Below are 15,028 nucleotides of genomic sequence, written 5' to 3'. Positions count from 1 at the left end.
ATCAAAGGCCCGTTACCATAAAGCCTGATAAATAAACTGTTCCATCACATACAATATACAGCAGGCCGACCAAATTACAAAGGGAAGCACAGGTTGCCTAGTAACAGTATCTCCTGAAAGCTTTGTTGCAACTTGATTTGCATCCAAAAAAGAAATATAGATGGATGCCTGGAGAATATATATGCCGTCATGTTTACACACGCATGCACACTTCCTTTCTCACATGAATATACATAGCCACACGTTTGCCGCTCCTCAGATGATTTGGAGACTGTTTTCCGCTTGACTTACTATGCAAAACAAGAACATGGGGCCGTGTTTTAAAAACAATGAGCCTATTTAACATCTGGCAACATTTGGGAGTGCCAAGAAATATTGCCTCTTCAATTATTGGCGTAGTAACACAGAGGGAGTAAGGAAATATGTCATTCAATGTGACATGTTTGCCAAACGGACTAAGTATTTGCCTTAGATGAGCTGGTGGGATCTGTGCAGCTTGACAGCTGTACGCGCAATATTTGAAGACATTTAACCTTCCTAACCGTTGACAGGATGAGCGTTTGACAAGCCAAAAGAGACAACAGTGAGATCATAAAAAGGAGTAGATGAGTGCGTCCAGGCTGATTTCGTCCAGTACGTTTTTGCCTTTGTCTTTGAGAGTGCTCCGTGATTGGCGTGTCCTCTACGCTTGATTGATTTGAAAATATAGACAAGATGTCGCCCGTATGAAAGCTACCAATTTATGAGCCTTCATCTCTAAACTTCAGAGAGACGCCGGTGCCATCAAAATCAGAGCGCGGGTTTGTAGCCACCAGCGGTTCAGAAGTAGAAAAGCCCCGGCAAAGCAAAGTGACACCTCACTAACTCTGTAAAACCCTTTTCATTCTCCCCCTTTTTCCCATCCCTTTCTCTCTGACTTTGTTTCTCTACTTGTCTCTTTCTCTATTTCTCTGCCATTCTCTTTGTCTGGTGTTTTAGTATCTGGTGTTTCTCTTTGCTCTGCGTCCTTCTCTTTATTCCGCTGTGATGAGACGCTCTGGCAGTTAACAGCTCGCTGTCAAAGGAATGACCTTGATGTCGCTCGCACACAGTTTGCTGCCCTCTTTCAGTGTGTGACTCTTTGCATATTCCTGTTTGTGTTTCCTGTGTCCCTGTAATCACTGGATTGTAAAACCATGTGTGTGAGCGTTATCATCTAGGGGGGAAGCTACTCCATTTTCCCCCCTCATCCCACACAGTGATAATTCTGTTTGGGAGCGACGGCACTGTACCACGTCAAGAGATGGACCGGGAGAGGCACAGGGAGGTACCATTTAGATAAAACAAATTGCCAGCTGCCGAGCAGGAGCAGCCACTGCTTAGATAAAGAACCAAAGGGACTGTGTGCATTAATATGCAGAGGAATGTGTGCACTTTTGATAGCTGAACCAAGAGCCGGAGAAGTACTCAGATCTTGTACTTAAGTAAAAGTATTAGTACCAGAGTGTAGCAATACTCGGTTACAAGTAAAAGTCCTGCATTCAAAATGCTCCTGAAGTAAAAGTACAAAAGTATTGGCATCAAAATATACTTAAAGTACCAAAAGTCAAAATAATCATTATGCAGATTGATCCATTTCAGAATAATATCTGATATGTTTTGATTGTATTAGTTAATTCATCAAAGCTGCTAATTGTGGAAAAATGTTCAATCACTGTATTTTCTGCAGGGTCGTTTGTGGATTTAGTCCAGGTTTAACCAAAGTCTTATTTAAGTGTAGATGCTATAACTAAAGGTACGACATAATTGTAGTAGAGTAGAGGTACAAAGTAGAAACAAAATGAAATACTCAAGTAAAGTACAAGTACCTCAAAATTGTACTTAACTACAGTACTTGAGTAAATGTACCTAGTTACTTGCCACCACTGCCTAGAGCACATACAGTCTCCTTCCATAAGAAGTCACAGGGCTATTTTTCTCTGGCCTATAACTATAATGCCGTGACGGAACAAGCAGCAGTAATTAAAATCAATAGCCAGGACTTCTCCAGTCTCCGGCAAGGTCACACACCGCCCAGTCGAGAGAAAGAGAGGGGGAGAAACTGAGAGAAGTGGGATTGCATAGATGGGAACTGGGAAACATGTAAAGAGGTGACGCGTCGTCTTTTTTTTTAAATGAACCCGCGCCTCGGAGGGCTGGCAGCACCGTAACACACCACACTAAAAAACAGAAACGTTGACTCTAATTAAATGTATCGTGCACAAAACTGTATTAGCTTAGTTGAAAGCAATAATATTAAGTTGAACCTAGATGTTTTATTTAAAGTTAATATTATTGCTTTCAACTAAGCTAATAGAGCCATGTGAAATCTGTTGACATAATGCATTTAATTAAAGTCAACATTTCAGTTTTTCAGTGTCATGGCGAGGTTTATATGTCCTTCAGCTTTGTTCCCACTGTGCTCTACTCCAATTTATAAATAATATTAAAATTAGTTTAATTTTTCCAAGATTAAACTCCTTCCAGTGTTTGTTCCCTTGTATTTCTCCATCCAGCTCCACAGAGTCTGAGAGGATGTGACTCCAGTGGGAAGACTGGGTGTGGTATAGCTGGCCACTGGCTGCATTAGTATTCTGCTGAGATAGCCACATGCAGATACATTCTCCTCTCTCCTCCTCTGAAGGAATAATCAGCCTTGCCTTTCTCTCCTTTCTTCCCCTCTGTCAGTGAGAGGCCGAGTGATTTAGCTTTTTGTTTTACCAGCTACCTGCAGGAATATCTTCAAGTGTTGGGAAATGCATGCTCGTGTGTGTTCACTATGCAGGTCCGTCTCTAAACCTGATGCATTAGGCGTCTTAGCAAACACATAAAGCTGTGTGTGTCTCCTCCCTGTCCTCCCTCTCTAGAGGTGAGTCAGAGAGGGAAGTTCACTCCGTCACAGCAGTCTGTCCTGTTTGTTGATTATCAGCTCCTGTTCCTATCACGGCGCCGATAGCATCTTCATCTGATCTGTTGCCAGAGACGCTAGCTCACTAGCCAGCGCTGCCATCACACAGCCGCTACGCCGCTAGCTGCCTCCCTTTCCCGTATATCTCCTTATCAGGCCAAGATCTGCCATCACCCTGCTCTCTCATCTTCTCCTTATCTCCTTATTCCACCTTTCTCCCGGCTCCCAATACCGCAAACCCACCAGTCACTCATCTTCCTCCTCCTCTTCCTCCTTTTATCCCTGTCTCTCAGAGCATTTGCCACAGTTCCTATGGCAGCACCGTGGTTCCCTATGCTTGGTTTTCTTCACGTAAACTGCCAGGGTGGAGTCAGTGAGTGACAGGACATGGGGATTTGAGATAAACAGAAAAGAAGAAGGCACATTCAGTCACATGCGTGCACACTCCCTCTGACCGTGTCTCAGTGGTGAGGGATAAACGAAGGAAGAGAGGAGGACAAAGACAGACGTGTGAAAAGAAAACATGTCGAGTAAGCAGAGAAGTTCTGTAGACTGCAGCAGTCCTGTCCTGCACCCCATCGATCGCCCATGAGGTGCATGGATCAGTCAGCTTTATTTCGCCCGGCTCCCAGCATGCAACATGCAACACACAACTCAGCAAATAACACAGACACCACACACAGTGAATGGGACCCCACTAAACATGCTGCACATCACAAACAACGCTCTTCACAAACAATCCTCACATACCGACACACCGGTTAGGTTCTTATCCATTACACTCGCCATATAATTGTTCTAAATCGCACTTAAACTACGACTTAAGACACACTTTGCATATGACATTAGAGTCATTGTTGTCAAAATTAAAGTGCTGTTTTTGAGCCAAAGTTGAAACATTTGATGCTCAGAGACACAAACAGAAATGCTATGGTTGCTCTTTAAAAGACGGGATTCGTTTCAAGGTTTCAAGGTTTTATTGGTCATATGCACAGCATATACAGCGTATAGTTGGCAATGAAAATCTTATGTCCCATGCTCCTCCAACAACTCAACATGCATGGTGCAAATAAGATAAATAAAATAGTGCAAAAAGAGAGAAGAATATTTACAATAACAACAATAAAGATTTGAGGATGTGAAATATATACATATGTGGAATACATTGAGAGTATTTAAATAATTTACACTGTTGAATGAGGAGGTATGGACAGATGCATATATTATGTATAGCAGATGTGTATGGCAGATATGCATAATATATAGATATGTGTACTATAAACAGATATGTATGGCAGATGTATATATATGTATATATATATATATATATATATATATATATGTATGTGTGTACTATAAACAGAGGTGAGTAGACATTCACACAGCTCAGGAGTTCAGCAGTCTTATACAGCAGTTTATTTTGGAGATCTTTTGGAGATCAAAAGATATAAAACTGTGAAGGTGATCTTTGATCTTACCTGCTGTCTTATAGTTCACAGCACCTTTGCTGTTCCAGCTCACATGCAGTTTTTTCTATGGGTTTTGGCCTTTTGTCTACACTGAAATGCAGTTATAAGTAACTAAAAACTGATATTTTTTAAAACACCTTCCAGGGTAAGGATTTGTAAGCATGGGAAGCATTGATGCTTGGGCTTATAGCTTGGGCCATTATCTTCTTTGAGACGTCAGAAATCACGCAAAAATAATGTGCAATGGCCATGGACAGGGCCAAAATATAGGCCACAGGGATTTCAATTGTGGGCCAGACCTTAAGGCTTGTATTTCCCCATCAGCGCACAATTTTTGGTTCAATTCTACAGCGATTGAGGGTCTTCCTCGGTCTGGATGACACATGCTTTTGCGGCTCCACTCTGCATTCCTGTTGTTGCAGAGTTTAACTCAAATGCTAATCATTTTGTCATCACCTTAACAAATGATTAATTTTCATTGTTTTGCTTTTGTTTTACACTTTGATTTATATTCGATATGTTTGTTCCTGCTCAGCTTACACTGCATAATAAGTGCACATCTTTATCTTTATATGCAAAAGTATGAATCACAAAGAGGTGATTTATCATGAGAAAGTTTTAAACAGTCAATCTCAATATAGACGTTTTCAAATATGTCCTCATAGAGTTGTTTGTTTGTTTGTTTGCTTTAATATTCACCCCCCATAAGTGATGAACGTCAGAGTTTAGCAGCTGATATCTACTGGCTTCCTGCAGTTCCTGTCCTCCTTTGCCAGCTCTACTCCAGCTCTCTGGAAGTTGACTTTCTGACGAGTTGATGCAACTTCAGCGATGTGATTTCTCCACTCTTTAACTCATGAGTCAGTGTCCTTGTCTATCTTCACACTTTCTGCACTGTTCTCCTTCTCTTTCAAAAGTGCTGAGCTCTCATTGTTCCCCAAATGTTCACCTAAGAAATGAAAAGTTGACCCCCCCCCCCCCTAATTCTTCTACTTGTCTTTTTCCGTTGCAGGCAGAGGCTTCCTGCCAAAAACGTGTACTACTACCGCTGTCCCGACCACCGCCGTAACTACGTCATGTCCTTTGCCTTCTGCTTCGACCGGGAGGACGATGTTTACCAGTTTGCCTACTGCTACCCCTACACCTACTCCAGACTGCAGCACTACCTGGCCGGCCTGGACCGCAGGAACCTGCCCTACCTGCAGAGGGAGCAGCTGGGACTCAGTGTGGTGAGTGGGGAGGGGGGAAGAAAGTGTGGCTTTATTCCAAAACAGCTGAGTGAACTCTCACACTCTCAGGTGATCCTGCTCTAAGATAGAGTGTTTTTATTTCAATGGCAAACTTTGGGACAAGCTCCCCTCTCTCTTGCAGAAACTGTCGTAACTTTTCCTTATCATGTTTTAGAATCTCGGGAAAAAGAGGCTTTTAATAATTATATATTTAAATGATATAGCACTTGCCCAAATACTCAAAGACACACTTCCATAAAAGCATACAACTAACATACATACTGTACACCTACATTAGTGGAACAACATGCAGTTGAATTCATTTAAAGGAAATACAAAGAGACAAAAGAACAGAAAACTGAGAGAATAATATTTATCATAAAGAACATTTATCGTAAAGCGTTCTTTTTTTGTAAACCTCTTTCCGTTTATAACGGGCTGCTTGGTTTTTGCCGGTTCGTGTTCAACAATCAATTACACATGTGTTTTGTAGGAGGGGAAGGGGTATATAAGTGACACAAATAAAAGTACAACACGACATTGAAGTTGTTTGAATGTGTGTGACGATATAGTGTCTTTGTATATTCTTATTTTGCACATATTTCAAGTAACAGTTTGCACAGAACTATTTCTACACAGCGTGTGTCATATACAAACATGGTAATGTGGTTAAGTCAGAACCAATGCAGAGTCACTGATGGAGGGTTTAATAACTCCCACTCCCCGCTGTAGTTGGTTTGGAACGGCACTAAATCTGGCAGACGCACAAGCAGAGGGGAAATGGGAGGGTTAGGGTCGGATTGAAATTTGGCCAGTGTGTGTGGAGTGGTTGTAGCTGGAGCAGAAGAGTGGAATTGTGATGAAGATAAGGGGAAGAAGGGTCTTACTGTGTGTGTGTGTGTGTGTGTGTGTGTGTGTGTGTGTGTGTGTGTGTGTGTGTGTGTGTGTGTGTGTGTGTGTGTGTGTGTGTGTGTGTGTGTGTGTGTGTGTGTGTGTGTGTGTGTGTGTGTGTGTGTGTGTGTGTGTGTGTGTGTGTGTGTGTGTGTGTGCTGGTTCAGAATATGAAGACCCAGATTGGTAACATGGGTGAGCCTGCCGGTCATGGCTTCTCCCTGTCATGTTGTTATTAGGATTGTTGCACTCTGAGATGATGGACTGTAAGTGTGTGTGTGTGTGTGTGTGTGTGTGTGTGTGTGTGTGTGTGTGTGTGTGTGTGTGTGTGTGTGTGTGTGTGTGTGTGTGTGTGTGTGTGTGTGTGTGTGTGTGTGTGTGTGTGTGTGTGTGTGTGTGTGTGTGTGTGTGCATGTTTGTACAAGTGTGTAAATGGCTCTGTGTGTAATCAGCGGAGCTCTCACCTCGGCAGTAGGAGCCAGTGTATCATACGCGCTGCCTCCAGTCTTGTCTGCTCTTATCAAATAATTGTAGGAGAAAAACTCATTAGAAATGCTTGAGAGATTACCACTTTTTTCTTCTGTCCTCCAACATTTGTCTGAGAAAAGCTCGCTGCTAGGGGGGGCACCATGAAAGAACAGGTATTTTTACGGAACATCTGACTGTAAATATACTGAGACATTCAGAAAAACATGGCATGAAACAGCTGAGAGATATTTGGAAATCCCTTTTTCAATAAAATATCTGGTAACCTGCATTAACACATATACTAGGAAATGAGGTGTTTCAGAGTCTAATGGCTGGTCATATTTCAAAACCAGATTAAGTGAAATTCCATATTTAACCTAAAGAGACAGAAAAGAAGAAGAGAACCTCCTTTAGTCTTTGTTTTCCCTTAAAAATATAACACTTAAGATCTCCATTTTGCTTCCCTTTGTGGTTGGCAAGCTTATACAGGCCCCGGAATTGCAGATGTAAATTACATTACCATTTTTGGAAGTAAACATGCCTAAAACAACCAAAGAAAATAAAAAAATAGAGCAGCAGAAACTCAGAAAACCAAACCCTGTGCGGAGCATTCGTGGCATTATGTTGTTCTGTTGTAGAATGTCAAAACGTGGCCTTTTTTGCATCCTGCTGGGATCACATGACGCATGCACAGTGTGGGCAGCATGGCACAGTAAAAAAGGTTTCTGCAGCATAATGAAAAGTTGGAGGAGTGCTGGTTTCCACAAACCACAGTGTGAGGCTTTCCACCGCGGCTTTTCATTTAGCAGCTCAGTGTGGCTGTTCCCTACTAGCTCCACTACCGCTCTTACAATCTTAAAAATCCAACTTAAACTGTCAGAAATGTCTTGTTTTGTAGATGCGTAAACATTGAACCCTTAATCTGTGACAAATAAATACATTTCTCTGGCTGCTTTACAATAAAAGACATGTAGTGATTCCCAAATAGATACTTATAAGCAATGGGAAATGAAGCATTTGCATTTATAGGAGGATAAAATTCACATTAATTGTCCCAAAGTACATTAATGCATCGTGTCCTGTGACCCTTTTGTGCTTCATTTGATTTCATTTATTCCCCAGGCAATATTTGAAATGTTATCAAAAGTGCAATATGGACAAGTGCAATACCTTTATCTCTGCAATATAAGGTAAAGGTAAAAGAAAGTGAAACATCAATCTGCATTAATCATTGGGGGATTCATAAAGGGTTCATAATTAGGTTATTAATTTGATTGTAATAATTTATAAACCCGTTCTAACGTAGTTTTCATACATCAACACAGGCTCACTATTTGGCAGGATGACTAAGCCTTATATTGGCTACCTAGTTTACTCCCTCGTCTTCATCAGCCAGCATCCTTGGTATCTGTTGCTCACTGAGTTGATTCTCCCCTCATCCATCTTGATGTTTCTTGGCTTCTCTTAAGCTAAGTATCCAATATAAGGCTTAGCAGTACAGATAAATGTGGGCTCACTATTTGGCAAGCAACCGGTCACAGTTGCCCTGTTTATCTCTTGTCTTATAAAAGCTTATTAATGATTTATAAAGAGTTCACATCCTAATTAATAAATGAATTACAAACTAAAGCCTTTATAAGGGTAGTCTTGTTGTAAAGTGGTACCGATTGTTGTAAGGCTGCAGAGAATTCCCAACATACAAATGGTATTTGACAGACTGCAGATCCTCAATAATGCCACCATGATCATTTTAAAATAAATGTCTAAATGTGAATAAAGGTTCAACAATTATCATTTGGTCTATCATGTAGCATTGCAATATTAGTCAATGTAATCGTAGTTTGTTTTTTTATCTGATCGAGCGGACCGAATAGCAAAGACTGTATTTTTTGGGTCAGAAAGTTCCTTTATTTGAGATGCAGAGTTGAACAGTGAAGCCCCTTTTCATACCAGCACAAGACATACAGTGTAAGACAATAGTATCTACTTCAAATGTTATGGGTTATAACTTTAAGTTTGCGTTTGGACCCCTGAAGTTTTAGGCATGGCATTCATGCTACTAAAGCTCCCAATATGTCCCCCACTTCTGCAGTAAATTATTACAGCTACATAATCTGTGGCCCCTAGGCTAAAAATCAGCCTGGAAATAAAGTATTCAGGGGGAGAAATACTGTGTTCAGATTCTATTCCTGCAGTGTTGTGTGTAACATATTGTAAATACGAGCTGTACAATCCTGCCTGCAGTTTTTCTGCTTTATTTTTACGCCACGTAATGTCTCTGAGTGAGATTGGGGGGTGGGGGGGCGGTGGGGCGGGGGGACAGAGAGAGGACAGACCGGCTTGCTTTGGCTCACAGAGTCAGTATTAGTATTCATAGTCATAGAGAGGTTTTATGGCCGTATTTTTCTCTTTATGTTCTCTGGGCCTGGGTGGCAGACAGCTCAGCCCCACCCTCTCATATCTCTTCCTCTGGCTGCTCCCTCTCTTGCTCTCCCCCTATCTCATGCACATATGTAACTCCACACACACACACACACACACACACACAGGTTAGAGGGTAGGGGATGAGGAGGAATAAGAAGAGCTTTCTGGCTGCATGAAACTTTAAAGATCTCTTTGCAGCGACACCACGATAGCTTTAACCTTCTAATGGGCACAGTTATCTCATGAGGATGGAAATAAGAGCCAGAGCCATTTGCACTGGCATTCTTCTATCATGCTGACTAATTTGTTTTCTGTAAGGTATTCCTCTGTACAAAATCGCCGCCATCCAGCCTGCACCGTCTGCTGCTCTGAGATACTGTAAGACAAAACAAATAAAGCATTTCTTCATAATTATTAACGAGCAAGTGTTCATAAAGCAGGTGTTATTTATTATCTAATTCAAACCAGTGTTCACCAAAGCAGAGGGAAACATAATATTGATGCAGGTTGAATTTTCTTCAGCTAAGTGAGAAGTCAGTTTAATTGAGTGAGAAAGACCGAGGGACGGAAACAGGGAGAGAGATGTAACAATTTGGGGATGAATGAAAAGGGCAAAGCCGGGTGGAGCTGAATATCATTTTCACATCATCCTCTCAATTCTAAGATTATTCATTTTAAAGGAGCCCTATTCTGCTCATTCACAGCTTCAAATGTGTATATCCTGTCTCTCCTGGGACATGTCTCCATGCTTTAATGTTCAGAAAGCTCTTTATCTTTGCTCATACTGCCTGTGCTGCAGCTCCTCTTTTCACCCTCTGTCTGAAACCAGAGCCCAGTCTGCTCTGATTGGTTAGCTGGCCGGCCTCTGTTGTGATTGGTCAACCGCTCAGAGATATCCCACCACTTAGACTATTACTGTTGGAGCGCTAGCCAATAAAAGGGCGAGTGTTACATACAGTAGTGATGTCACTATGTTCAGGAAGTAAACAAAGGAGTCCATTGGAGGTGGGGGAGTGTGTGGGAGACAGACTCCCCCACCTGCCATATGACACACTACAGAATTATTCTGATGATGCGTACATGTCTTCACCCTTTGAATCCTTGAAACCATATCGCTTTACTATTGAAACCCTGCTTGTGTTGTTCGAAACCTTCATTTTGAAATACATATTAGATCGGTCATCCAATCTTGTTTGTGTCATCTGAGGAACACGGACACGATCTGTTCATTTCGGAGCCTCGCAGACACACAGTCTATCGTCGACGCTTTCATTTCCTCACATTTAGATAACGGTGTTGGTCTCCTAACTGGCATGAGTCAGAAAATAAGTCACAGAATCTGCAATCAGTGCACAATGCAGCAGCCAGAGTACGATCAGAGACATCAGATATATCCACACTTTTAATGTCTTTATAGTGGCAACACCCACACCATACCTCCTAAGCAGGCCTGCTGTGCCCTTTTCAAAATGAACAGCCTGACGTCTTCCGGCAAGAAAAAGTCACAGTTAGCTGTAGACTTTTGGGGGGAAATGCTCATTTGTTTTTCTAGAGTTAGAGAAGGTAACACTCTCCTATCTGCGGTTTGGATATAAGGAAACCACCAGCCAGAATATCTCTGTCCACCGCTTATAAAACCCACCTACCAGCACCTCTGATTATCCCATCATATAGTTGCTGTTTAATCGGTGCACATTAGAAGGTTGAAAACAATGTGCTTTTTAAGAAGGGTTTCGTGCCAGACCATTTACTTGGGCTGGTTGCCAGGCAACCGGTGGAAACTCCAGGAAAGGTTTTGCCTCCAGCTGAAAAAAGATAAAGTCTGAAAACAAAAACATCCCGCTAAATGGAATTTAAAACAACAGATTTGTGCAGATTAAAAGTTCTATAGGCAGAGCATTAATATAGCAGCACAAGTGCTTGATATGTGACGATAGGGAGGAAAAATCTGAGTATTGTTCTTTAGCCGATCCAGCAGCACACGACTCGCACTGCATGTGAGCCGCTTTGCTTTTTCTTTTCAAACTTCAGATTTCTTTTCCAAATTTCGACTTTTTGAAATGTTCAACTTTTTCTTCAAAATTATCTATTTTTTCCTAAAAGGTCTGACTTTTTTTCAACAAAAAAAAAAAGAAATGTCGACTTTTCAAAATGTCTGATTATTTTCCTCAAAATTATCTATTTTTTCCTAAAAGGTCTGACTTTTTTTCAAAAAAAAAAAATGAAATTTCGACTTTTCAAAATGTCTGATTATTTTCCTAAAAATTCAGCCTTTTTTTTCAGAATTTTGACTTTTAAAAATGTCCCACTATTTTCTCATTATACTAACTCCTTCTTCATGTGGCCCTAATCGTCTTCTTTAAAAAAAAATGCACGCTTTTTGTCTCCCTATTTCTTTTCCTTTTGATTTTCTTTTTCAAACTCAGATTTTTTTCCCAAATTTTGACTTTTCGGAATTTTGAACCAAGTCATCCCTTTTTTCCTAACAAATCACAATGCTTAAAACATGCTTCTTGAAAGTCATATAGACACAAACTTATATGCATAGGCACTCTCACACACACACACACACACACACACACACACACACACACACACACACACACACACACACACACACACACACACACACACACACACACACACACACACACATATCACCCACAAAGACAAATGCTAGAAGAATATCTCTTATTCCCCGGAGGCGAGGGGCTTGGATTCTTCCTGTTCTTGCTCTGCAGGGTTCATGGCCCTTCATCTGTGCCTCTGGTCGCTGTCTGTCTGAACATTTCCTTTTGTAAAACCATCCTGACAGTATCTGGCAAAACCTCTCTGTCTTTCTCCCCCTGAGGCATCCATGTCCACAAAGACACAGAGGAAGAGGCAACACGCGTTTGACCTGCTACAATACCAACAAAGCCTCTTTGAAAGGATGCCTACTTGATTCCTTCCTTCAAACTATTTCCTCATCTCTTCACAGTCCTCAAGTGTCCCCCAGCCATCGAGGATTGAAAGCACCTTATTTGCCCACCTTGTCTGTTGACGAAGCGTTTTTCTTTTTCCTCCCCGGTTGGCAGTGTCTGCCCGGGAGTTGCGGAGGCAGCAGTTTGAGTTTTCCTTCTGCCTGCCCCTCTGGGGGAAGGCAGGGCTATGACACTATTAGTCACCTCTGACACAGCACAGCCTCTGCCTGTAGAGCAGATGGAAAGAAAGTGTAAATGAGAGGCCTGAGGGTGGCAGAGTGGACAGGCCGCAGACCAGCCGTAAGGTTGTCTGAGACCTAACCTGCATGCAACATACAGGGGCCCTAATAAGCTCATTTTCAGGTTCATGTTCTGCCTCTGTTCTGACATGTCTCCATGCTTTAATGTTCAGAAAGCTCTTTATTTTTCTCATACTGCCTGTGCTGCAGCACCTGTTTTCACCCTCTGTCTGAAACCAGAGCCCAGTCTGCTCTGATTGGTTAGCTGGCATCCTCTGTTGTGATTGGTCAACCTCTTAGAGATGTCCCACCCCTTACACTATTACATACAATGTGTGGGAGGGCTAGCCAATAGAATGCGAGTGTTACATACAGAAGTGATGTCACTATGTTACAGAACTCAAAAAGAGGTCCAATGGAGGTGTGTCAGGCAGGAATGGGGGAGAAAAACTCCTTCCTGGAGGGATTTTAGCTTTTTGCAGACCTTTTATATGCACAAAAACACACTACAGGGAGGGAAAGCCTTCAAGAATCCTGAATATTTGCTTGCTTTTAGACTCTGTTCACACATTAAGAAACACTATTGATCTCAGAATTACAGCGCAGAGATGTCACATCCACTCAGGTCTTTTTTGCTCCTTTTGAAATCTCCCAAATCAAAGTATGATAGATCACTTGCACTGTGTGGAAGAGAGGCAGCGGTCACTGTCAGCCGCAGTGACTTAACATTACTTAGACTGTTGTGATTGAATTTTAGACCTAATCCTGTCTGCTATCAGTGTCCAGGTACCATGTCTGCTCAGTGGGAGTGCAGTCTCGAAGAAAAGGCTTTTTTTATTTATTTATTTTTTAGAGGCGGGGAGTGGAGTGGGCACTGCAGCTATATCTGCCTGGCCGCCTCTCTCTCCCCTTATCTCTATGTTTGTACACTGTGTGCCAAGATCCAATCAATAGCCACTCCAGCCGTGGAGAGAGGAGAAGGTCAGCAGCCACACTTGAGGAGACACAGAAAACATAGCAAACACACCACGTGTAACTTTTGTTCTACCACGTTAATGATAATATTATTATGATTCTGCTCAAAGGACAGCCACACTGTGAAATGCTCATTTTAAAATGTCTCACGCTTTAGAGAAAGTACAATTTATTTTTTTAGGTGCAAAGTAAGGTACTAAAGGTCAATTGGAGCATGTTATTTTAGTAATTTACTCATGGTAAACATTGTAAAGAGATGCAAGTCCTTTGAATAAATCAATCCCCATTACAGTCTTTAATCCTGTTGGAAAATAAATGTGCATTTTTTTATTGGCATTTAATCATCATGTTTTCTATTTGATCAGTTTTAACTTTCATTCACAACCCTTTAGAGTCATGTTGTAACCTAAGTAAAGTAAACTATAACTATCTAATCAATTAAAGCCGTGTAACACATTAGAAACAGCAACCATTTTTAACTTTTGAGAGTGTAACTGAGTGATTGACACCGTTCATATCTTCTGAGCAAGGATTTTTCACATCACACACTCTCATCAAGTAATTTAACAGCGTGCATTGTGACCAAGTGCCAGTTTTAATTACACTAACTAATTAATGCCATCTTTTAGTGAAAGCGGCCTCTGAGAGCTGAGTTCTTGACACTGCAGCTACTCTGTGAATGGCGGTGTGATTGGTTTGTAATGAAGAGAGCCCTCCAACTGCTGACGGCCTCCTTTAAAGGCCAACACCTGAATAGCCAATCAGCACTTTATCGTGTGAATGGGGTTTTACTGCACAGGGAAACCACAGGAGAGATGTTAGCATCTATTTTATGTTTTGAAAGGAAACTCCAGACTCGCTCCTGAATATCATACAGGTTATAGAGTTGTGCTTTCGTAGGCAAACCCGGAATTCAATGTCGAGGATTCCCTCAAAAAAAGCAGTGGGATATTTCCTTTGGATATCCAAATATTGCAGAAAACGGGCTCCAACACAAGTTTATGATGATAATCTCAACATAATAGCATGACTATTATGAGTTTTGTAGCGTATATGCGTATAAGCTACGTCAGGGGCAAAGGCAGACTTGTTTTCAGACATTTAATACTCAATAGTTACTTGTTATCAATCGTTATGACACATAAAAGCTTCAGACAGTCAAGTGGGATATCATATCTCCTAATCTTGTGTTAACCACTGACCTATCTCAGGTTTCTTACCGTTAAAACATTGAATAAACACTTGACTTCCAAAAGAGCGAACCGGACGTGCTAAAATGCTAACTAATTCCTAGGTTCCTGACTCATTCCTGCACCACTCTATAGGGAAGACATATTCTCTTCAGTATAAACATTCTTCACTACGCCACAGCATATGAAACAGATGGGTCCCTGAAGATGATTAGAAATGTTAGCTATTTATTCCCCCAAACATACATGGTATT

At 41.4% G+C, this 15,028-nt stretch overlaps 1 protein-coding gene across 1 annotated transcript in view; it reads left to right on the top strand.

Moving 5' to 3' along the window:
* The window catches only part of agbl4 (AGBL carboxypeptidase 4), a 310,302-nt gene that overhangs the window by 163,820 nt on the left and 131,454 nt on the right, over positions 1-15,028 (top strand). The window contains exon 5 of the mRNA XM_063891997.1: positions 5,408-5,624. Coding sequence (XP_063748067.1) covers positions 5,408-5,624 — 217 coding nt within the window. The remainder of the gene's footprint in view (positions 1-5,407; positions 5,625-15,028) is intronic.

The sequence above is a fragment of the Eleginops maclovinus genome, chromosome 9 (assembly GCF_036324505.1).
Source record: "Eleginops maclovinus isolate JMC-PN-2008 ecotype Puerto Natales chromosome 9, JC_Emac_rtc_rv5, whole genome shotgun sequence".
Lineage (NCBI taxonomy): Eukaryota > Metazoa > Chordata > Actinopteri > Perciformes > Eleginopidae > Eleginops > Eleginops maclovinus.
This window is presented reverse-complemented; position numbering and strand designations above follow the sequence as displayed.